This window comes from Poecile atricapillus, chromosome 5, assembly GCF_030490865.1.
Source record: "Poecile atricapillus isolate bPoeAtr1 chromosome 5, bPoeAtr1.hap1, whole genome shotgun sequence".
In the NCBI taxonomy this organism is placed as follows: domain Eukaryota; kingdom Metazoa; phylum Chordata; class Aves; order Passeriformes; family Paridae; genus Poecile; species Poecile atricapillus.
In genome coordinates this window covers 11,166,534-11,192,313 of record NC_081253.1, presented here as the reverse complement: position 1 = coordinate 11,192,313, position 25,780 = coordinate 11,166,534, and the positions used below count along the sequence as shown (strand labels likewise).

The window sequence follows — 25,780 nt, the reverse complement described above, 5'->3', positions numbered from 1 at the left end:
TTGGGAGAATACTGCTCCTACACTGAGCCTGAGGTGGGTTCTCTGGCACCGGCACCAAAGGCGATTTGGGCAAGTCCTCCAGAGACCCCTGACATGATCAGTGAGCCTTTCCAAGGACAGTCACTTGGAATACAGAGGGATGAAATGCTCAGCGTGGATTTTGTGGGGGTATGTTAAGATGATCTGTGTGTTGGGAGGAAAGCTTAAGCTAAGCAAGTTCACACTGTGGGGACTGGAAAATGATGCTGCCATCCTCCTCCTCCTCCACTTTACTGCCTGTGCTTCTCCTCCCCCACCTCTATCTGTTCTAGACATAAAAGCTTTTTTATTGCAAGACTATTTTTGCTCAGTGAATTAAAATGAAGCATTTGCAACCCCTCCTTCCCAGTGCAACTGCTCCCAGCAGCTGTGCTCTCTAGCCGGTCCCAGCCCCTCTGGCCAGCCTGGGAAAGGCAAGCTCAGCAGCAGGACATGAGCAGGGTCTTGCGAAATCCAGTTCTGCTGAGATGTGCCTGTGGCTCAAGATGGGTCTGCCCTGTTCCACAAACTGCTCCCTATGAGCCTGGTGAATCACAAAAGGCAGCAGAGGTGACCAAGGTGTTTCCTAGCTGATTCCTAAGTGAATCCCTTTGCTGCAGCAGTGCCATTACACAAACAGGAACTGTATCAACAGGATTGTTTATTAAATTCTGGTCTGGTTGCAAGGGTGCAACCCCACTGAGACCCTTTGGTGAAGAAACATGAAACAAGAGCAGTTTTCTCATGTTGCTGAGAATTGTATCTTGCCTGCAGGTTGCCCTTGGGATCACACACAGGTGTTATCAGGGTCTGAGCCCAATTACCAGGGCAGAGCAGGACACTGGAAACTGCACATCTGTGGGTCAGAGATGGAGCTCGTGTGGCCTCTGCTACTAACTCAGAGCCACCCTTCAAAGCCAGGGTCTCCAGCAAACTACATACACAGCTCTGTTTCCATCAGAGTAAGGTTTCTGTGCTTGTTAAATGTGAACCTTTGAGCCTTTTCAATTTAATCCTCTTCCAAGTGTATTAGGTTTTTGGGGAGATTTCTGAAATGGCAAGGTTTCCTGAATTCCTAGTCTATTGGTGCATATCTAAAGCCCTTACCATAATTCATCAGGGCCTTTCCAACATGCAATCTGAATAAATGCAGAGAGAAAGCACCTTTGCTATCAGGATTTTTCAGCTATAAATTATTGGAAGGTGATCTTTGTGAAAACAGCACCAGCTTCACGTATTTAGTAGGGAACACACACCAAGCAAAGGAAGTAACAGCAGGAGGGCTGATGGTGCAAGGTTATGGATACGGGAACAGGTTGATGATAGAAACTGGTTTCTAGGTCTCTAGCAGACACAAGCAAAGAGACATTTTAAAAGCAAAGGTTTCACAGGAGCTGTCTCTGAAGCTGTCCCTTCAGTCAGGAAAATGCCTTTGTTGCCACCACAAACTGAAATCAGAGGAGGTGAGAGCATTCTGGAAGATGCCAGCAGCTTTCTTCCCAGGTTTTGTTCAAGCCTCCATGCACAGCTTCAGAGTTAACTAACCTTCTTGACTGTATTTCATGTTCCCTAACTTTTCAATCAAAGAACAACCTAGCCTTCAAAAACAAATCCAAGGACTATGATCCTTTGAAGAAAGGATGATCTTGTACAGCAACCATTTACAACCAAAAGAAAAAAAATAGTACATTTTGATTGTTATGGTAAAGAGAAGGTCAGAGGTAAAAAGTCATTGCTCTTTTGCTTTGCTTCTTAGTGATAGGGGACTGTGCCATCTAGGTTTAAACAAATAATAGCAGCAACTTCCCAATGACCCTTAATGTCCCACCTTCAAGAGTTCCTGAACTAGCTAAAGGCTACTTTTTTGCTAAGGACTTTTGTCCTACTCCAACCTAGAGCTTTGTGACAAAACTGAAGTTACTTAATGAAAGAGAGGAAGTAGATGCATTAGTGAGTGCATTGTCTCTTGGCTGAGGTTTACGCTTACCTGAATTTATTATTTCTAACGTAATCAACTGATTGCTTATTGACCATTTTATATTAAATGTGGTCAAGGTCTGCAGTCTACAGTCAGTCAATCTATATGCTCCCACCCTTGGTCCCCTTCTGCTATGTGACCGTGTCCCAGCACTCCCCCTGTTGTCTCTCATCAAGCCATGTTCTGCAGCTCAGAGCTGTAGAATGCTGTGAAGATCCCACCTGCACAGCACTGTGGGAGTGTGACTGTGTGCGCTCTCTCTTGTTCATAACATTGAGAGCTCCCTGACTAAACACACCTTTCTCTTCCCAGCCATCACTAACCAGCTATTCTTCTTTCAGCTCAACTTCAACCTGCACTTAACCATTAACTGTGTCTATCTGTACCTAAAAATTATTTGAAATGGAACATTCAATTATTACAGATCTTAAACATGCAGAACAAGGCTGCTGTTTGATTTCTGTTTCAGAAATGATAAAGCACTCCAGCATCACTCTCTCATTCTCTCCAACAGCAGCTGAGCCACTAAACTGATGACATGAGGATTAACCAGACAGTCTAACAAGTCATTGGTAGAAAGGGCTGTTTGTGAGGTGCATGGACTGCAGTCTGAATCCATTTGATGTGCAGCTGTCTCACAGTCATTACTCATTAGCAATCTATTCCTCTTGCAGTGTAATTTTCCAAAATGTTCTCCTTCATTTTCATGGAGATCTCCACTGTCACTTTCAACTGCAACTGCACCCATCACACTTGTTTTGTGAGACTGTGGTAAAACCTGAATAAGATGAGGCCCGAAAGGTATTTTCTTCAGCTCTTCTGCTTTGGGTGTTGGAAAGTCACATTCCTGGGTTAGTAATGTGCAGCTCTCTGGCTCACAGCCAACTTCCCTTCTCTTCCTCTTGCATGCTGTGTTTGCCCTCTGCTTTGCACCGGTGCTGCTGGAACATGCCTGTCCTGACACACTTGTCTCCTGACACTCGAGGTATGCAGACACTGCTTTATTCAGGTACTGAAGATTGATTTCATGGGATGTTGCCTCAACCTAAGAAAACACCCAGAATACACTCAGTTAAAAGGAGACATGTTTCAATTCAGCCTTGTGTGATTATCTTCTATGAATTACTTTTGCAACATGAAGGGATGGAACTTAAAATTCTTTTTCTCAAAGCAGTATAAAGACTCAGGGGGAGCTAAGCAAAATGTCAATAATTCTTTGTTATTGCTGCTATAATGGGAGCAGTAGAGGGCTTACCTCCGTGGGATTTAGCCAGAGATCTCCATCACTGGGATTTTCTGCTGATTTTATGGCACACACCAGCATTCGAGTTATTGCCTCTTCTACACGGGCTTCATGATCTGCATCCTGCCTCAAGAGAACAGAAGGTTTTGGGAGACAGATTAGCTCATGGGTCTCTGCAGAACAACATAGATGGCTTTAGTTTGAAAGCCACACTCATGTACGTGAAGTCAGTGGAAGGTTTCAGACTCTTCCTGTGTACAGCCACAAACAGATGACAGCACAGGCTTTCATGTTACTGCTCATCTGAATAAGGATTTGCAAAAAATAGTATGTGTATATAATCCTTCCCCTTAATAGTGTTTTGTTAATTGAATCTGGTGCTTGAAATTAAAATGCAATATTAGCATTTAATTAATGTATGCATTTAAACAGCTCTTTAGGACTAGAAGAGCCATAGAAGTACATAGCACATTTTTATATCTACATATTATATCCAATTTAAGCAATTAAAACACACAGGATGTAACAGCAAGGCAGTGAATCTTAAGAAAATTTAGGAAATATTTTATCATGTAACAGCAGCTGACAAACTGCTGCGCTTTTGAACATCAACAGGAGGAAAAGCATGTTTGCTCTGAAAGCTCTCCTGCAAAACTAAAAACTAACTTATTTAATAACAGGCTACTTGTTTCAGGCCCCCTTGGACAGCTGGATCCTAGCTAGGTTAGGATAGCACAACAAAACATTATAGGATCTTAGCTTTCTTTCCCATTTGAGTTTCTTGTATGTGGAAGGAATGGTAGACTCTCCAAACAGGATGGTGCTTTGGTTATCTCAATGACAAGTACCGAGAAGTGGATGCATAAATCTGCTTTAATTGAGATGCTTAGATGTATTTGTTTTGGAGGGAAGATGCAATATGGTCAGCCCACAGCCCTGATCAATCTAACTGTGGCTCCAGGGAACCTGTCAAGCAAGCCACACATCTGGCTGGTATGAGTGCTGAAGGCAGTGATTTGTCCTGGAACCCTAAACAGAATTTGGGATAGAAGCAGGGGGGAGTGCTCTTGGAATTTTGTGGGTTTGGATACTTAGCTTTTTAATGGCCTTGTATTAAAAACCACCAAAATACAGAGTTTGGTATCTACATGTGGAAATTATTTAAGGTGTTGCATTCTTGGTATTCATCCTGGCTTGCTGAATAACAGGGCTGTACTGATTGCATGACAGTAATGTTAGAAAGCAAGGAATACTTTTGGGTAGCTCACATCCAGCTGAAAACAAATTAAATTTCTACTCTAAACTCTTGCCAATATAATTAATGGTTTCACCGGGACTGTAATTGTTGGTGTGATTCACATCTGTCAATATGAAAGCAGCTGGTAACAGCTGCAAGCAAGAACTGCTTGGTTTGGTAATGCAAATGTTCTCAGAATTGTCTTTTGGAATCCATGTCAGATTTCATTTTATAGATGGACTGCCCAACACCTAACAAACAATTCTGCAGGGATGATTTCTGTAAGGAGCTTTCACCTGGTCTGCAATAGCCACACTTGCTCATGGTGGATACTGGTGTTTGGGGAGGGTGTGTTGTTCACTAGCAAGATCCAGCAAACACCCCTCTGCTTACGATGCCACACAACCACTGACTCTTGCTCTCACCAAACAGGATCTTGGTGACTTCTGCAAGACCTTTGTGACAGAAAAGGACACAGAGTCCATAGAAAAGCTCCACTTTTGTTTTTCCTTGCAACACATAAGAACAGCTAGAAGTGCTCAGGCCCCACCCCAGCACCTGGGAGCTTCAGCCAAGCAGATCCCATCACAGCCTGCTCCTCCAGAGGGGGACAGCTTGTGAGGCTCAGCTTAGGGCACAAGTGTGTGTGATGACATCAGGGCCTTGCCACGCCCAGGGCACACAGCCAGCTCCTCTGAATTACCTCAAAGGCTCAAATTTAAGGCAGGCTTAAGTGGCTGCTCTACAATAAAACTGGTGCTTTCTCTGGCACTGGAAACAGCCTGACTGCACTCAGGGCTATGTTAGAGCCTGGTCTGGGCTGTGGCTCTGCTGTCCTTGCTAAATACACAAGTTTCATCTCAAAAATTTCTCCATGAAGGAGATACCCAAGTGAGTTCCTCTGCCCTGCTTGGTTTGATGTTGGTTTGAGAAATGCATTGTGTGGTCTTGGAACAGCAGCTGAATGCATGTGCTCTTTCCCCTGCAGATTTCCAGTCTAACATAGGTTTTAGGAATAGGGGGAAAAAAAAAAAGGCAGTGCGTATTTTAATGAGGCAGCTTTCACAGGCCATTTCAAAAGGTCCTTCTTTTTAATATTAACGTAGGGTTAATAATAAAGTAATGTCAATCAGAAAACCTTCTGGAGTATTGAGATGATCTAGAGGAAGATGTCCCTGCTCCTTGCAGAGTGACTGGACCAGACAACCTTTAAAGGTCCCTTCCAACCCAAACTATTCCATGATTCTGTGATATCCATGGAATCATCCCCTATATTCTGGTTAACATGAGCAAGAAAAATCAAAGCCCAGGGAGAAGAAAATTAATTAAATACATGAGGAAATCCAACTTCAGCCAAATCAAAACTATCACAGAGGAATGAAATTCAAAAATCCTCTTCCCCTCCCTTCCTATTCACATTAATCTGATTTAAACTCTAATTTAGATCTGCACATAAGCTTGTCCTTGAGGTGAAGTTGATGGTTTTTTGCTCCCTATTCAGCACAAAGCTGGCTGTCCCTGAAGAAACTAGGACTGAACATTTATCTTGTGTTTAATTGTTTACCTGATTGAAGTAAACTTGAAAGGGGATATCTGCTGAACTGGGGCTTCACATCTGGAACCTTGAAAGGTTCTTTCATAAGGGCTCTTCCATCCCCAGCCTCTGAACACAACACACCCAACAGGACCGAACCGGGGCAAGGGGCAGAAATCCCTTGGAATGCTACATCCCCATGATATTAAAAGGAAAATACCAGTTCAATCCAAGAGTTTATGCTGACAGTGACAGGATCAATGGATTCCACATAGTGCCACCAGTGCCTTGGAACAAGCAGGACCTGGAATTGGAGACATTACATTAAGGTACAAGCAGTAGCCTGAAAAAAGACACGGTTTTTTAATTCAGGTGATGTGGGATATAGAGACAGAACTGAGGCAAGGACATGGGTGAGAGATGATATTTATTTCTCTATTTAAAAGACCCTTTTCTCAAGACTTAAATGCCCACTCTGTCAATACTATCATGTAAGAAAAGGACATGATCCAGAACTTTCCTTCTTGTCTTTCATCCAAACTCCTTCCCATACAGTCCCAAGCAGGACTATAACCTTTAACTGCTGTAGGTGAGCAAAGTCCAGCACTACAGAGGAGCTGCAGCACTATATCAGGGCTTCAGATAGAGTCTCAGCCAAGCAGGAATTCTTTTGTAGACTCTCCAACTGAGCAGACTTCCCAGTTCCTTTAGGACTGCCAGCTGGTTTCCCCGAAAAGCAGGCATCCCTATGCTCATCTAGATGACTAGGTGACAAAATGTAGCTTTAATTCTGGTAAATAATCACCAGTATTAAATTTGTCACTTTTAGTAGACAGGCTTTTAAGAGAAATGTCATGATTTCTGGAACAATCTAGTTTAGATCAGAGCTTTACAACAATAGCAGGATAATAGCTGTGACATAAAATTGATTCCAACCCATGGTTTTCATGGTACAAGACACTGATGTTGTTTTGATGATAGAGGACAAGCTTTGCAGATTACTGAACATTAGATTAACATGGAACTATCAAGGAAAGCATAAAAGATATTTTTTGACAAGTTATAAAAATGGTCAGAGAGATAAAAATATACACTTCACAATGGGGAAAGTGAAGCAATGATCTGTATCTGAATTGCAGACAATTCATTCTCTTGGTAGACACAAATTACTTTGAAGAATGTTCTGTTACCCAGATAGCCCTGTGCTTCATTATATCAAAACACAGCTAATGAGAAAATGTCTGTGGAGGAAACAATGGCACCAGCCCTGCAAACACTTACAGGACACTTGGAACACTCATTTTTTGGGCCAGATGACAAAATGTTCTCCATAGGATTCAATTTAAAAAAAAAACCAAACCACTGGCTCTCCAAAGGTCAAAATCATTTGGACATTACTCTTTAATCCAGTACAGCATACAGGACAGAAAAGGAAGTCAGTGGAGAGTCATTATTTAAAAAATATCACTAGTTAGTCCTGACATTATAAGTTGTATGAAACCCTACAGATTGTTGCCAAAACGTGTTTTCTATTCTGAACAAGTTTCAGAGTTTTGTTTTTATCAAGGAAACATCCACTTTAAATGAACAGTGCAGTTGCATTAGCAGCAATGGTTTTATCTATAAGGAAGTGTTTGCCAGTTTCACTGACTGCAAAATCATATACCCCCCCTCCCCAAATGCTCATCTGCTCTATAGAGGATCTCACTGAACTCTGCTAAAGAATCTGGGTGCTCTCCAAGTGACTGGGTGTAATGATGAACCCTGGAAAACTTTGTTTTACAGCAGAAGAAAGCAGAGCTCCCATAAGCAGCCGTTTGCAACAACGGGATCCTTCCTGAGAGACTTGTGTGGGAATAGTGAGATTCCAACATGCTGGAGAAGTGGATGAAGACACTGTGGAATTGGTGCAGAGGGACTGTGTAGCAAGGGAACAGGAGCAAGAAATAAATTAAGGGAAGGGTATAAATGTTTTGGTAAGAGATGCTGCCTGGAAAACCAAGAAGGAAATTAGGCCTGGAACGTGCTGGCTCCTCATAACTCACATGCAAAATGAAGACAGAAATGCTTTGGAGAGAGGAGGTACAGCCAGAAGGAAAATGCAATCCCCCCAACTTGTCCCGTGTTTTCAAACCAAAGAGGAGGAATTTGGTCCTTTAGAGACTAATCAGATTTCCCTTGCCAGCAGGTTAAGGGTAATAACTGCAAAGCTGTGTCTTTCTGCACCTGACACTGTTTGCTGATGCAGTTTATAGCTGTGACTCAAATAGGCAAAGGAGGGTCCATAAAGACACTTGCTCTCCCTCTTTTATTGTTTAACATGCTTATGCTTATTAAAATAAGGATTTATAGCAACAAGAAAATTGAAATTATCAAAAAGCAAAAGGATTAAAACTTCAAGGAAGATGAAGAAATGGAAAAAGGTAATTAAAACCAAGAAATACAGCTGACAAGAGAGCAGAACTAACAAGACCAAAAAACCCAAAAACCCAAGAATACAGAAGAGGTAGGATTCGTCTGTGTTTACAAACTAATATTCTTCTAGGTTTTCAGATTAGAAGCAAACACATGCACAATAAAATGAAAACAAACAAAAAACTACCACTGCCACCTCTAATGATCAATTCCACATTGAAATAAAGCAGACTTCCATATGTTTATGAATATGGGACACAGATTTAGCTACGTTCCTATAGGAAATGTGAAAGTAAGCCACAGTAAAACAACACACAGAAATGTAGCACACATTTTACAGGAAAATGTAAAGTCCAAGAGCAAGACAGAACTACTCAAAGCTCAGAGATAATCTTGTGCTAGACTGCTTTCTGCAGAACTTATCTAACTTTATTAGTGCTGGGAAGATACTGATCTAAACAGCAACCAATCAGATAATTTTAATATTTAGGCTAGTGACAGCCAAATATAGCAAATGAAGTTAAAGTAGGACAGAAGTCCCAGAAAAGATAAAATGAGATGCTGTAATGGGAGGAAAGAAACCAAAGGAACAGTTGGGAGAGCAAGTGGAGCAATGCGGAAGACTTGTACAGCACAAAGAACAGAGCAGGTTTGAATTCTCAGCGGACATGATTAACTTGATACAGTGCAAAGGTAGGGCAAAGGTGGAATTGCTTCAAAAAGAAAGCATATCCTGAAGTGAAATATTATACCAAGAAATTTCTGCTCATTAGAAAAAGATATTTAGGTAAATGCATACAAAAAGGAAGCCAGTGATGGGAAGATAAAGACATGGGGCCATGGGGGAACCCAAGGAAATCCCAGAAGTGTTTGCAACCATGGCAATGAGAAATAAAATGAAGTAGGTGCAGGCATAGTCAATTCTGTGGGAACACCACCTGAGGACTCTGTGTGAGCGCTGCTGCCCCAGCCTATGCCTCATCCCAGCTGCTGCCCGCCTGTCCTGGTGCTTGGAAGGTGCTTCTCATCCTGCCTCCTGCCTGGAGTCTTCCTGTCTATTGAAATGGAGCTGAAGGGCCACTGGGGTTGGAAATATGAGCACAGCCATGGGGAAAGGCATAGTGAAGAGGGAGGGAGGGATGGAGTGGGGCTGTATCAGGCCATACCCACACTGACCCAGGTGAGAGAATGAGGGAAGTTCAGGGGAGGGCTGGAGAAGCAGAGTCTGGAACTTGCAGCTTTGGCCTTTGGTTTGCCTTGCTTTTGAGGCATTCATGGGGTTCTCCATATGTGTTGCAGATTGAGCAGTGTTTTTATCACCAATCCTAGCATAAATTCAGCTCCTGGACTCTTCTGCTTCTTCTGCGATAGATGATAGTTCTGATGTCTTGAGGTTGGGTTGGGCTGTCTGCGTTCTCTATGGGGTGACTTGGGGCCAGCTCTGCAGTCTCCATGTGAAAACTCTTTATTCCATCCCCAGAACAGAATTATCAACCATCCACTATGTACAATGCTGTGGCCAAGTCTGAATTCTCTTTTAGCAAAATCACTTAAACTCTTCTCCAACAGAAGTAGGTTGTTTTACTGTAACCCTTTTTAAAAAGTCTTTTGTATACTTTGAACATTACACTACCTTTGAATTACTGCATTTCTTGACTTACTAAAACACTTTTCTTTGGTATCAATTATATTTTTCTTGGCTATCTGGACTGTGTGTTCTGCTGTTCCCCACTTTAAGCCCAATCTGGCACTCTCACACCCTTTCTTTTAAAGACAGCACACAGGGAAATCCCTTCCTGACTTCATGAAGATTTCTCCTTGCTCAGGGTTAGGTTAGAAGTTTTCTATGCTGTTGGGAGCTCTGCTGCTGAGCAGGATCCCATGGTGTGTTAGACTCTGCAGCAGAAGCACAGAAAGAGAAAATCCTGCAGCTAAACACAGGAACTAGGTGACAACTGTACTTGTGGCCACACAAATGTGTTTCTTTACTTTGAGAAAGCAGGTAAGCAGAAGCAGGGGAGAGGAGCTTCTGAGCAGCAGACCATGGTGAGAACCAGTAAGCAGTAATGTTCATCTTTTTCTAAAATAATTTTTTCCTACCCCTTCATTTTTCAAGGCTGGAGGGAGGCCATCCTTCTCAATGTGCCTTTTAGACTACCTGAGTTAGGCTTTTCCCTGCACTTCTGCACGGCAGCTCCTCTGGCTCCAGGCTGCACTGGGGCACAGGGCCAGGCCACAGGGCAGGCAAGCATGGCCTCTAACAGCACCTGCCTGGTGTAGCAAGAAGGGGAATGGGATTGCTCATGGGAGCCCAGTGTCAGCTGCTTGCTCTCCATACCCTCAGATAAACCCAGATGCACTTTTTAGTCTCTCTACCATTGTCTAGTTATGTGGATATGGATTAACAGGGAGATGGATTAAGAGCAATTACATTAGTGAGCAGGAAGGAAGCCAGAAGTCAGTGAGAAGTGGGGCAGAGGAAAGAATGATCAATGATTTTATCCTTGTACAGCATCTCAGTTTTTTGTAGCCTTTTCAGGTGGTATTCACCTCTCCTATTTTTAAACATCAAAAAAAGTTAAGCATCTAAGTGCGTAGGCTCCTTCTATAGCCTGTGCTGAAGGACAAGGTGGGATGAATGTTCCTGCAGGACTGTAATTGTGTAAGACAGGAAGGATGAACCACCTTGTTGAGGTGCCAGGTGTCACTGATGGCAGATAAGACACCTGTCTTGAACAGGATTTAAACTGAGGGTGACAGATCCCTAACTCTCTTAACTCTTGTCCCAGAGCATGGGTAGAAGATACTGGAACAGATATGTTTTGTGTCATTTCTGGTCTTTTAGGGACTATTTTTATATTTGAGAAAAGAATCAAGGTGTTACTAGAAATGCTACTCCACACTCAGCTTTGCAATCATCACATAGGTGACCAGGTCCAAACGTTTATAAGGAAACCCTACAATTGCGTGACACAACTTGAGCTTGTAACTTCATGGATATAGTGGATATAGCAATGTACTGCTGCAAGCCCTTTAACTACTCAGCTGCCTATTTGAGTAAGCTTGAGATCTAAATGTTTTCATAATTTATTTCAGAACAGATCACTAACGTATAACCAGAAGTTATGTCAGTCAAAATGCAGCTGACAGCCAGTGGTCAGGTACAGGATGAGACCTTATAAAACCTTAAGTCTCAGGCAACTACCAAAATTCATATCAGAGGTTCACCTCTGAACAATGCAGTGGAAGGGCACAAAAGATCTAACTGAAGTACACTCTGTACACTGGCACAATGTTATATAAAGGAATTCTGCTTTCAAGCAGAAGGGGTGTAGAAAAATGGCTGGTAGCAAACATTGACCAGAAGGTGGCATTAGACACATTAAGTTTTTGATATTCAAAGCTGCACTCACCCTACATGCAGCTGCTTTCCTGAATACCTAAGAACACCTTTGTCTTCATTTTTTCAGCCTTTTATTGTTACAATAATCCAAAATGTTCTGCATACCCTCTGGGAATGAGTGGAGATGCTACATATTATCACAAAATAAAGATGCCTACAAATTCTACAGTAATTGGGCTAATTCTGTGTGAAAACCACTGTTAAGCACATATCAAGACATTATTTAGGAATCCTCTCCCTTGTTAATAAAGGAGTTTTTGTAGGTCATTCTTATCCTCTCCATCAAATGGCAGCAGTTCCCAGCCACCTGCCCCAAAAGCTGGATGAGATGCTGGCCAGCACCACATAGAAGGCACTGATAAAATGGATGAAAGAAATACCTCACTGCTCCATCATTGCTTCTACATTACTTTCCCCACTAAGAAATCCGAACAGTATCTTGTTCATGGCAATGCAGACAAATTGTATTACTGAGCTGGCTCAAGATCTTTATTCCTAGCAAGATTAATTTTTAATTGTTTTAAGCCTAATTAAAATTAAGATCATATTAAAGGTTCACTAGTACCCTTGATCATTGCAAAGGAGATTATAAATTCAAATAGTATTGGGGATCAGGGATAACGCAGTGCTGAATGGATGTGGCATTTTTATCAATAGTAAAATTTGTTCTTTGTGCTTTAAATTACTGACTGCTGCAACCTTACGAAGTGCTGAATGTGAAACTAATGATTTGCTTTAGGAGTACGAGTATGAGCTAATGTAGTGCAAACAGTAAAGGCTGATCATAGATTCCCCATTTGCTTTTGTTCCAACTGCAGAGCATACACTTCCAGTTGATGGGTATCATTCTTTTGTTGGAAGCTACTATCCTGCCCCACTCTGCCTCCTCAAAATTAACTTGATTAGCAAAAATCAAATTCTTTGAATTGCTGGAAGCAGTTGGGTTTGCCATTTAGGGACAGGGGAATACTCATACAAGTTGTTGAGCTGGCAGGTCACAAGAGGTGACAATATCTGGTAGGAGAATGGCAAAAGGGCTCCAGAATCAGCAACTCCACTGTCTGAGCAACGACCATCGCAAAATTCCTTTGGAAAGGCCTGACAGTTTGAGATGCGCAGCAGTGCGTTACAAGGACATGCATGGCTGAACAAATGAAAAAGGGTAATTCAGACTCCAAATACAGACCTTGTTGATTAAATAAAGAAGGACACTATTTACAGCAGAAGACTGGTAATCAAGAGTCCTGAGCCCTACTCTCACACTGCTGCTGCCTGCCTGTGTGACTGTAAGCCTGGCACTTATAGCTGAACATTCTCAGTAAAGCAGGATTAAAAACATTCTCACAGCCCTGCAAAGCACCATGAAATCTGTGAATAGTGTGCACTCTAAATGCAAGTATAGTCATTAAAGTATTTATTAAAGCAACATGTGAAGGCTATTCACTGCCAAAATATGACTTCCTTTGCTAGCTCTATATACTCATTAACCAAATGCATTTTATGGAACATAACTGCTGGTCAGAGGAGACAGGACACAGTTCAAGAAAGTTCTGAAGTAGACAGATTTGAGGTGGTTGTATGGAACCAGGCAGCTGATTGAAGTAGCTCTCCAAATGTCTGCAGTTTTTGTACATAAAAGTCTAAGCAAATAACTGACAGCAAAGAAAGTTCCTGTGCTGAGAGAAATCTATAAAGTCTGAATGCAGAGTGAAGGAAGAGGGACGTTCCACAGTCAATTTGTTAAGATTTCCTAGCCCTTAATTAGCCAGTTAAATAGAATACTGCATAATATAAAGCTTGTATGTAAGTGGTACCTGTCCTGGACTGAGTGTAACAACATGGGCTGTTGAGTTCCTAAACCTGGGAAAGCGTTTCAGATCAGGGTTGGCAATGTTGACTTTGCTGAATATGCTGGATTCCTCATAAGGGATCCTGGTAGGATAAAGGAAACTGGTGTCACCAGGTGGGAAGAGGTGCCATCTCTTCCTGAAAATAGAGAGAAGATAAAAATGTATTCAGTGCATGTCTCTTGCAGCAAAGAACTAAAGGCAGTAGCAAGGTTTTCAATAAAACATAAATCTGCCTCGCTGTGTGAATCTCCTACACAGTGAGAACACAGCCAGTGCTTACAGACTGTCTCCTGAAAGTGTTTTTAAAATATTCCACTTTTTAATTTTTTAACTGAAAAGATTTATAGCTTCTCACCAATCATTTTTAAAGGCAGATAAAATAAAATTTAAAAAACCTCTCCCATCTGGTTTCTTCTTCCTTTTTACATGCAGCATTTACAGATGCTCAGAGCATTAAAAATTGCTCTATAAACGAAATAGTTTTGTTACAGACAATGTATTTTTGTTCACTGAATGAAAACCTTTCAAAATCTGTATTTGTTTTGAAGGGAGAGCATTGTATGTTTAGGATGGCACAACAGTAGAAGGGTATAGACATTATCTTCTGTTTCCTGCAGTTCTTACATGGCTGTTAGTCGTGAACCCCCCATTCTTAGTAAAAATCACCTTGACGTTCCTATGCCAAAGATGGCATAAATAAAAACAGATACATCCATAGACATAACCATCCTTAAACATCTGTATTTTTTTGTGTTATCAGTACCACATAATGAAAATGTGGCTGGTTGTGCATTTAAGAACTTACTGGTGTGACTAAATGCCAGATGAACAGGACAGGGTTGTTTTGCTCATAAGGGCACTTGTGCCAGGTTGCTCTCTACATACCCAAAGAAGCACACGAATGCACCACAGTGCAAGGCCAAGCAGAGCTGAGACCACACTTTGGAGCTAATGTCTCTATTTCACTTACTTAGACCAGATCAAAGAGAAAAAAAAAAGAATATGCTAGAACTGGTGGTGCCAGTTTTATGGGTATCATAAATTAAATAGCTTAGCAGGTACATATGGTATTTAGAAATAGAAGTTTTATATGGCAGTACTCTGGGTGATAGAAATAACCAGGAGGAATACACAAAGAGAATTTATTACATTTAAGAGGTTCCAGACAAAGAGTACAGCATGACCAATCCACTAAGCAATGGAAAAGTAAAGACAGCACTTTTACAGCACAGCTGGAAAGCTTGTGTAGCTCTTCTCTTTGTTTTGGACTCTAGCAAGGGCTTTTCTTTGTCTTTTCCCTTGGCACTCAATTCTTGAATTTTGTCTGCTGCTTCTGGTTGTCAGCTCTAAGTCACAGATCTGAAAATGGGAGCAAAGCAACCAAATGGCATTTTTTGGGGTTCCAGGTCCAATTTTTTGGGGTTCGCATCAAAAATTTTTGGGGTTCTTACCCTAACCCTTCTCATCCCAAATTTTTTGGGGTTCTCATCCCAAATTTTTGGGGTTTCAGGCACAAAGTTTTGGGTTCCTACCCTCACCCTCCTCATCCCAAATTTATTGGGGCTTCAGACGCAGAATAATCCAGGTTACATTCTCAGTTTTTTGGTTCTAGACTCAGAGTTCTGAGGTTCCAGACACAGCATTTTGAGGTTCCAGACTCAGAATTTTGGAGGTTCCATTCTCAGGTTTTGGGGTTCCAGACTCGGGGGTTTCGGGGTTCTAGACTCGGAACTTGGGGTTCTAGACTCGGGTTTCGGGGTTCTAGGTTCGGTTTCTGGGTTCTAGGTCCGGGTTCTAGACTCGGACATTGGGGTTCTAGGTCGCTCTAGAACGGTTCTAGATCGGGTTCTAGAGCGCTCTAGAACGGTTCTAGGTCACTCTAGAACGGTTCTAGATCGGGTCCTAGGTCGCTCTAGAACGGTTCTAGATCGGGCTCTAGAGCGCTCTAGAACGGCTCTAGATCGGGTTCTAGAGCGCTCTAGAACGGCTCTAGGTCGCTCTAGAACGGTTCTAGATCGGGCTCTAGGTCGCTCTAGAACGGCTCTAGGTCGCTCTAGAACGGTTCTAGATCGGGTTCTAGAGCGCTCTAGAACGGCTCTAGATCGGGTTCTAAAGCGCTCTAGAACGGCTCTAGATCGGGTTCTAGAGCGCTCTAGAACGGCTCTAGGTCGCTCTAGAACGGTTCTAGGTCGCTCTAGAACGGTTCTAGATCGGGCTCTAGGTCGCTCTAGAACGGTTCTAGATCGGGTTCTAGGTCGCTCTAGAACGGTTCTAGATCGGGCTCTAGAGCGCTCTAGAACGGCTCTAGATCGGGTTCTAGAACGGTTCTAGATCGGGCTCTAGGTCGCTCTAGAACGGTTCTAGATCGGGCTCTAGAGCGCTCTAGAACGTTTCTAGGTCGCTCTAGAACGGTTCTAGATCGGGTTCTAGGTCGCTCTAGAACGGTTCTAGATCGGGCTCTAGAGCGCTCTAGAACGGCTCTAGGTCGCTCTAGAACGGTTCTAGATCGGGTTCTAGAGCGCTCTAGAACGGTTCTAGATCGGGTTCTAGGTCGCTCTAGAACGGTTCTAGATCGGGTTCTAGGTCGGGTTCTAGGCTCTAGATCTGGTTCTAGACTCGGAACTTAGCAAAAGGGACAGGAACAGAAGAGACAGGAATAGCAGGATAGTCAGAACTACAGAGACCAGCACAGATGCAAGTGCCATAGGCTGCTGATATTTCTTGGTAATTACCAAAGAAACTGCTGGATGCAAGCATAAAACCACTTCTGAAACTCAAGCCTTACTGCAACTTTACTTTGCCCTCCAAGCTAGATCCTCTGAGGGGCAGAGAATGACTAGGTTAGGAGGCTCAGGGTTAATCCTGCAGGCTCACAACAAAGCAATATCATAAAGCAAAAAATTAAGAAGCCGGAGGGATGCAAGGAGGAAACTCAAGATAGCAACAAAGGGCTAAGGAGTTGTCCCTGGCTCTCCTGCAAAGGCAAATCTATTTAAGTTTAGCATAAGCTTATATTCTGTTACGAAGCCTGTCTTGTTTGTGAGTCTCAAAAGGGAATCTTTCTGCTCTGAAGAAGCACAGGATTCACAAGCTTGTGGAAGTTTGAAATCTATTTAAAGGCTTTGTTCTGAAAATGAAAACAACTTTGTCTTTTCAGGCTGTGCAAAGGCTTTGGATTTCTTTCCCTGAGAGGAACAAGGATTTTGGTCTACTTGAGGGGGAGGTGCCTTGGAAAGGTGGACAAAATTGCTGCTGAAATTCTGGCTTGAGTTCAACATCTGAAGGTAGAGATTGAAGAGGCTTGGCAGGTATTGTATCTGCTACATCACTGTACTTATTTAGTACACCCAGTATTTAAGTGGATATTTATAAGATTATGGCATTTAAGTCTCATAGTTTTCATTGAGATTTCTGGCTCCTGAATACAATGAAGTGTCTGGACTTCAATGCACAATGCTCACTGATGTGATCAGAAGTCTACAGGATTGGCTGCAGCACAGCAGTGCTAAGGGAGGCTTCTAGAGTGTCTCTGCTGCACATCCACCCAAGGACCTCAAGGCTGTTTACAAACATGAATGAAAACCCTACACAGAGTTACTCTTCTTAGGGGTAAGATGATGACAAATTCATTTACCTCAGGCCTTAAAGCCAGTCAGCATGTGGCACTGCCCATCTAGAAGGCAATACGCCTGAATTCCAATCCTGCACCTAAATCACACCACCACCATGATCTTACTGTTCTATAAAACAGCAGAGTAATTAATCCCATTGAAAACCCCCTAGCAAATTACTCCTTCCACTCTATCAAACCTAAAAAGTGTGTGCTACTTGTTCAGTTACTCTAGCACTACTCTAGCAATAATAGGTAACAACCCAAAAACCAAAAAAAACCCTGAGGCGAATATGCAAGGAAAGGAGAAAAAAAAAATGGGAAAAAAAAAAAGATAGCACGCAAACAGGCAGAAAGATACAGCAACAGCCACAAGCTCCCAAATGAGTTTGGAGCCTCAAATGTCCCTTTCAACTTTGCTCACAGCTGGCTGCTCCCATCCTGATGGTCCCCTTTTAAATTAATTCTAGCAGGCTATTAGAGGCTCTTGCACAGACAATATTGTAAAAGTCTAAAGTAGTTCATTTCTATTTTGTTTGGGGGCTTTTTACTTTTAACTCTTTTATCTCCTAATTCCAAATTCCTGAATTCATTACTAGGAAGATTAAAGTGTTTGTAACTGGACCATATGACACACAGACAAGAAAATAAAATCGTGTTAACTCCATGAACCAGACAAAGTAAAGAAGTTTTACCATTTCCTATTGAGCAGTTATAATGCTCTTCAATCATTGAGAACTCAGAAAACTAAAATAATCAGGACCTAGAATTAATACAAAGAGTCCAAAACTGGTAGAATCCAAAAATGGTAGAACTCTCCCCTGTATTTGCTGTATGTATGTACACTTGTTACCTTCCTTGTACTTGCAACACTAAGTTGCAACCGTAGGAGTCCAAATGGCAGGGAGTGTTTGCTCCTTCAGAACCAATCCACAGCGTGCTCTCTTTTCCACTTCTTCCAGGAAAACCAAAGTCAGACCACCTTACATCCTACAGCAACAAAAAGGTTTATTTATGTAAGCTGTTGAACTGATTCACATCCTATCCTTAGTTCTGAGAGTCTCCTGTCTTCTCCTTCCACTGCTTATCACTCTTTATCCACTGCAGCTGTTTTTTCATGGTAGGATTCTGGAGAACGCATAGTCCGTTCCCCTTCCTCCAAAATTCTCATCCCCACCTTCCATACCACTCAAGTTACTCCTTTGCTCTACAAAAGGGTTGCCCAAATTCTCATGGCAACATGGGGCTTCTTTTCCTTCTCAAACACTCTTTTTTACCTTTCTCCACCCTTAACCATCCACCCAAGCTCAGGATTGCTTTTAGAAAAATTCTTATATATGGCATTTAAAAAGATAATGAAAGAAAGAAAGAAAAATCCCTATTCCTTTTTGAAACAATTGATAATATATGTGGAATTTTTGCTTTCTCTTTGCTCCTATTTCAGCTTTCCCCACGTAGTCTGGGAACACAGACTTTACCCCACCTGTGACCCAGTGTTATGCCAGGTTAAGTTTTTTATTATTTAATGGACACATTTGCAACTGCAGAGACAGTGAACTTAAAACAACTTGATGACAGGGTGAGAGAGGGCAGAACAGGTATGCATTCATTATGAATACAGTCCTGGATCTTTCCAGAACGTTGATCCTCCTACAACCAATCCCTGGGGCTAACAGTTGGAAAGAGGCACAGTGAGGTATTTTTCAGACAATCCAAGGGTTTTGCAGAATGGTTCTGTGTAGCTTGGATAAAGCTTTCCAATGTATCTACAGCTCTCCCTGCCACCTGCAGGGCCTGATCATTTGTTTTTATTGGAAAGCACTTGAGGAACACCAGCCAGAGATACTGGCACCTTTTGGCTGGAGCCCCAGTCTGAGCCTTAGGAAACAGATTAAATTTCTGGCTTTCTGATGGTCTTGGGCAAATCGCTTCATCTCTGAGTTTCATTTTTCCCATCCTGAAAAGGAAGATAATGGTATTTGTTCCATTTCAGTAAAGCACTTTGGGGTCATTCACATCACCTAACTTTAGGAACCTAATTTAAGCTTGGCTCCTGCTCTACTCAAAGCACTCTCAATCAAGCCTTGGAAAAGCCTCTCTCTTTCTGCTGTCTATAAAGAGAAATGGGAGTCTAGGAGTCCTAATTTAAGTATGTAAGCTTTCTGCTTGCAGACAGGTGGATGACTATCCTTTTTTAAGATCTATGGACAAGGTAAACTACAGCTAGACATTATAAGGATGACTTTACCATGACTCTGTATCAGGAAACCCTCAAAATGAGTGATAACCTTTCCAGAAATTAGGTATTGCTAAAGATTCTGAATTTCAGCGTTATTGATTTTAAAGATATCATTTGAAAAAAGTGCAGAAGTGTAATATAAACATTTGTCAAAGACAGCAAAAGATCAAAAAGAAAAAGTTGCTCCTATAGATTTCAGGGAGCATAAAATTTGAAATTCAATACAACTATTTCAGTGAAAAAGTTAAGCGTAACACCATTTCTACACTTTAATCTCACACCTAAATAGTTTTTATATTTTGTTACAATTTAAGTGAAAAGAAAGCACACATAATCAATATTAGATTTAAAAGAACTTTTTGAAAATGCTGCTGCTGTAGTAAGTAGTTGAAGCGATTATGGGTAAAATAGTTTTTAACCAATGAACTGAAAAGGAACTGGTAGTATTACTGAAATCTTGTCACACTGGTTTCCTTTTCTACAATAAAAAGCCACAGGAAGAAGAAATGCACTAAAAGGTGTTCCAACCATAACAGATGGCACATTACTTGTGATATACATTTATTTCATTTGCTGCTTATAATGAAGTTAATCTGTACTCGTACGTCACTTTAAAAGGTCTCATTTCTATTTAAACTTCATGCATGTATCTTGCTCCTGATTTATATCTCAAATTCTGTAATGAAATATCAACTGAACAAAAAATGTAAGATGCTAGATATTGCTCATAGATTAGAATAATGGAATCATTACCTTAGCCCACACAACTGTAAATGATAAACAGTGCAATCTAAATTTCAAACAACTTCTAAATGGCCCTATTAATCACTATAAATAACAGTGCAGTTGGCCTTCTTCTCCCCTTCAAATAACCTTACGTAAATCTAAATAAAATCTAGAAAGAAAAAAAGCAGTTATCAAATTCACACAAGAATGGAAGAGAATTTCTACAAAGAACTCTTCTGAATGGTACGAATTGTGTAGCAGTGTTTCCAAAGCCATGCGAGTGTGGAACTGATAGATGCATTTCTCTCCCATGCCTGTGAAAATGGCAGATGACACACACCATATTTGCTTGCATAACACCACCAATTTTTTCCTTCCCAGATTCTGCTTTTCAAAAAAAAACCAAGGCATAACCGTTATGGATGTCTATTCTAAAATTGCAGTACAATCTGCTGTGTGTTAGGTCAGGTGATCAGGTTGTGGCGTGACACCTGCATAGAAATGCAACTTCTGAAGCCTCAACTTTGTTCTTGAAGGGCAAGGGGAAAGAAAGAGGTAGAAAAATGGTTGTTTCCTTCAAGTGTGAAGGAAGCAGCAGGATATTCAGGGCTTCTGAGCTGCTATTGGCTTGTGCTGGAAGACACATGGAAATGTTGCCTTTGGAGGCAGTACAAAGAGAAGACCAAGACAGGACCACAGATAGAGAAAGTTATGCAAAGATCTGGGGAAGCCTGAAACATCCCTGGAACTCCCAATTTAGTTCAGACAACACGAGCAGCCCAAGGATATGTGATCCTGGTTATGTTTCAGTGTGCTCAGGAAGGGAAGGGGAAAGAAAGGTAAGATGATCTCTGTGTTCAATCCTTACCTTCCGACCCAACAGAAAGTCTGAAAAAAGACTGATCACTGAAAACCACCAATTTCACAGGCACAAAAGGATAAAATACATATAAGGAGCATGGGAAATGCTTTCTGAGGAAAAAAATAATTTGAGGGGGCTTATCAGTTCATACTCGTTGTTAACCCAGAGATTCAGTGTTTTTACAGGGAATTATGATTCCATTTTCACCTTTCAAAGTATAGAAATGAATAAGGCTTTACTTTCTCTTTCTTTGTATCTTTTGAAGAAATATACCTTTTGTATAGCTATCCTTAATTTTGTCCTCTTACAGTTTCCAAGAAAAAGTAGCAGGAATGTAGATGAAGCAAGACAATGAAATAGGAGATAGGCACCGAGAAAATGAAAGGAATTACCTTGGGTAGTTGTCCTACTATGTATGGTAATTACCACAGATGACGTACTTCCATGAGCAGGTTACTTCCTATATTTTACTGCCTCCACAGAATCTCTCCTCCTCACAGTTAATCTAATTCTATTAAGGGAAGGAGCTGAGATGCTTAAAAAAATGAGCCACAAGGCAAAATATGGAGCAAAGCCATGTTACAGCCTTGTTACTACAAGGAAATACATGCCATCAATCCTTCCCCCTGAGTGGAGCTGTTAATTTGGGCCTCATTTCGGCGCGAGGTGGATCTGGCCTAAATGGGAAGGAGAGTGATGCCAACCTGATAGCTCTTTTTTTGTCACTTGGGGTGGTGTTTCTAAATTTATAAGGAGACCCAGAATTTTGATGTTTCCTACTTGGCAGATTTCAGTTAGCGTGAGAGCCAATAGCTTTTATTTCAGAATTTTAAAATAAGTGGCCAAAGAGAAGAGAGGGATAGCAGTAGAGGTTTCAGAAGCTACATTAGATAATTTGCAATAGTTCAACTAGGAAGAGATAATATTAATGTTTTACCTGGAAAATTTCTGGCTTGTCTTCAAATATCCTGGCAATGTACTTGTAGTCAGCATAAGCCCAGTATTTGGAGTAATCATAACAACTGAATGGTCCAGAGAGACAAGAAGGCTGCCCACAACTCCAAGCTAAAAACTCCTCAAGTGTAGCTTCCACATAGCTACAACTGGTTTCAAACTGGGGAACTAGAGCAACAAAAGAAAAATCAAATATTACATGAGCATAGAACCAGTACAAATAAAACACAGTTTCTCTCAGCTCTGGTTAAATGCAACATGAGATACGAATCTGACTAGGTAGCTTGACTCTGGTCAATAAAATGGTTCTCATGACCTAACTCATAAGTAAAGTCTGAGACTATTGCTTTTTCATTACGGTTTAATTGAATGGCTGTTACCTTGAACTTGCTGTGAGACGAAGGCAGACCAATAGTTCGTGCTGTTCTTCAGCACAGTAACTCGATAACACACCCAAGTTTGCTAATCAACTTTGCTTCATCTCCCTTCCTAAGTGTGAGTTGAAAATGTGCACATCAAGTATTTCTGTATCCTTTGTCTCCACAGATTTATGCAGATGGACATGGTCACCTTACGCTTTCTCTAAAGCAATAACCAAACCAGTGTGGTCATGCATAGAAAGTGAGGTATGGAAGCACATGCATGCTGCCAATGATCCCTCTAAAATGCTGTGTGCCCTTATTTTTCATTTGGGACTGACAAAAGCATTTTGCAGTGTTCCTTGGCAGACACAAAAAGTGTTTACCAGCAGGGTTTTTCTCCCAGCATGCTTTGGTCAGGCTGACTGATACAGCCTTTCAGCTCAAGGTCAGGTCACTTGGAAGGTCTGTAAGATAACCCACATCACAGTATACTTTAATTGCAGTTAATCAGAGATCTTTATTTCTCGCTGCCACTAATTGTGCCATCTTCAAAGAGACTTATCCAGTGTTAAAAAAAAAAAATATTACTTTACTATAACCACTACTGGGGAAAAATTACTGCAGCTTGCATGAATGACAATGACAGAGCTGCAATTTAATCTTGTGTAACTTGCATAGAGCTGCACAGAGATGGGATCCTTTCACTGTTGTACAGCAGCAGCTCTTCATTCTTTACCACTTTCGTTTTGTTACTGCAGCAATTCTCACAGAGTCTCATACAGCTTTTACAAATCTCTATCACTATTTTTTTGCTGTTTTCCATTGTAGTAACATAGGTAGTAGTTTCCTTCCCACTACTATCAAATCATTAACTAAAAATGTCAGATAAGCCTCGTTATTTAACAGTCTGTAACCTAGGTCTGTGCAGTGGATGGGCTCCCTACCTAAGGACTGCATACAAGACATAAAAATCACTTTCAATTCACAAAATAACAACCAAAACCCTCTGTACTGGTTCCCATATCTGTGTTGCAGCCCCTCTCCTGATACCCAGTTTTTAATGCAATGTATATCATTTTACTAAAAGGTGGTCTGACAGAAAAATTAGACAAAAGATACAAGCACTACTGAGGGTGCCTCAATATCTGTTTTACTTTCATGAGAAGTAAGAGTGTGTAGGACACTGCCTATTTTCCAAGATAACTCAGAAGAAAATGTTTTAAGGGCAAAAAATATGCTCTTTCTACCTCTCAACATATTTCACTCTGAGTTTCATTTTTAAAAAATCCAACTATGAAAGGAAAGACAATCTTGTAGAATACAATCTCCTCAGGACAGGGTTCTTGGTTTGATTCATACCTTATTCAGTATCAAGGTATGGGTGCTTATGGAAAAATAAATAGTAATAAAAAAATATTTGGGCAATCTAGACAGTTTGCTTAGATGAGTTTGTAGGCTGCAACAAGGGTGAAAATATTAGCAATGAGCAACTGAAGGCAAGAACATTATTAACCAGTTTTCTAATACTTAATGACTTAAAGGTGAGGGTGTTTTGCAATTGACAATTTGCAGATCAAGCCATGCAGTCTAAAGTAGGTTGCCAGTTCTGTCTGACTATATGGTACCTGAAGGCATAAGAGTCCTCCACTTTCCTTTAATACCACAGATAGAAATTGGAAGGAAGGAGAGAGGCAAAAAGTGGGTTTTGGAGAAGCAGCTCTCCTCCTTAGTTAAGGTCTGGTTCTGACAGTTGCCAAAACCTGTTCTTCTCAGAGTGTTTTCAATGTGTACTAAGGAAAATGTAGAAAAAGAAGGTATAATAGCCATAGAAAACCCCTAGAACTCCATTAAGAATGCAAGTGAAATGTCTTCTCCATTTCTTGAAAGAAAACCAAACCCCTATTCATAGCTGCTGGGGAATTAAACAAATAATCCAAGCAAGGAATAGCCATTATAACAAAGCACAGACATACTCACAAACAAAAAACCCGGCCATGCACATCCAACTCCAATAACCACTTCAGATCTCAGCTTTATGCAACATTTAATCTGTGTACAGTATTTGTACCGTATTTTCACTCTCCTATTCAGCTACTAATTCTACAACAACCTTTGCAGTCTCCCTCTATATCAAACCTCAGAGACCTGAATTCTTTTGCCATCCTTCGTGGTAAAACCTCTTGGCAAGATGGTAAAGCTGCAGCCCTTTCCTACCCAACTGCACATCTGACAGCATAAGCTCTATCCAGCATCAGTAAGATAAACATCCTCCAGAGATCTTGTGACTCAGAAACTGGTCAGCATGACAGCTTCTTGTTCACTCCAGCTCCTTCACAGTAAACTCATTGTTGATTCATTTTACTATGCAACCACCAAAAATGGTCAAAACAAGAAATGTCTGCATACAGGAGTCAGTTCTGTGTAAGTTTGCTTCTTACTTTGTGCTGGTGTACTCCAGGTAGCCATCAGACAGAATGGCTATAACGCTGCATTTGCTCTGTCAGAAGTGAGACTTCTTAGCTTTGGCCTATCCTTTGCTCCACATCAGAAAAATAAATATTTTAGTGTGGCTGGAGCCAGATGGGTAGGGATTTCCTGATTAGCAGCACCTTTACTCTTCTTGCAATGAACTCTGGTACTTTCTTTGAAGGTATTTTTTGTCAATGCTTACTCCTCTGATTGTATTTTTTCCCCCTTCTTATGGACACAAACTGTTTAACTTGTGTAATCAGACAGAATACTATCAGACAGAATACTATCAAACACACACTTAGGTACAAATAATGTACACAAATAATACTGCTCTCACATTTTTCCATGTTTCAAATGTGCCATCCACATTGATATGCCCCAGGAAGTTACAAATTTTTAAGAAAAACAAATACAAAATCCATGCAACTTCCACCAAGTTGACACATTTGCAATTCTTGCTTTTGTACATTAAGGAATCTTCAGCTTGGGAAACCCATCCAGGCTGCAGATGTGGCACTAAAGAAAGGAGTTGCTGTAGTAAGAGGTCTCCATTAATTTTGAGTCTTCCAGATGAACCTCTGTCCAGATGAAAAGCTTAAATAAACTCAGAAACTTTGAAGATGCCATTTCAGTGTCACCAAAATATGCCTTTAAGCAGGAGAGTAGACTTTTTCTTCTACATTTCCAACTCCATAGTAGGAGTAGTCCCACCTAGTCTTAAGGCAATAAAACCTTTGTGAACATGGAAGGAATATTCAGGGAGAAATCAATGCAATTTTAGTTGCATTCTAAACTAAAAATTCTGTTCTCACTGTAACCACTGGCTCAATTTCACCTAGGAAAGTTAGCAGGAACAATAAGAAAGAGAGGCCCTCAT

General features: G+C 41.2%; 1 protein-coding gene across 1 annotated transcript in view; it reads right to left on the bottom strand.

Moving 5' to 3' along the window:
* Window positions 1-659: 659 nt before the first annotated feature.
* Window positions 660-25,780, bottom strand: part of HSPBAP1 (HSPB1 associated protein 1) — a 39,669-nt gene continuing 14,548 nt past the window's right edge. Inside the window, exons 3-8 of the mRNA XM_058839265.1 lie at window positions 22,053-22,237; window positions 18,142-18,278; window positions 13,643-13,814; window positions 6,231-6,314; window positions 3,252-3,362; window positions 660-3,041 (exon numbers count right to left, since the gene is read on the bottom strand). Coding sequence (XP_058695248.1) covers window positions 2,487-3,041; window positions 3,252-3,362; window positions 6,231-6,314; window positions 13,643-13,814; window positions 18,142-18,278; window positions 22,053-22,237 — 1,244 coding nt within the window. The 3' untranslated portion in view covers window positions 660-2,486. The remainder of the gene's footprint in view (window positions 3,042-3,251; window positions 3,363-6,230; window positions 6,315-13,642; window positions 13,815-18,141; window positions 18,279-22,052; window positions 22,238-25,780) is intronic.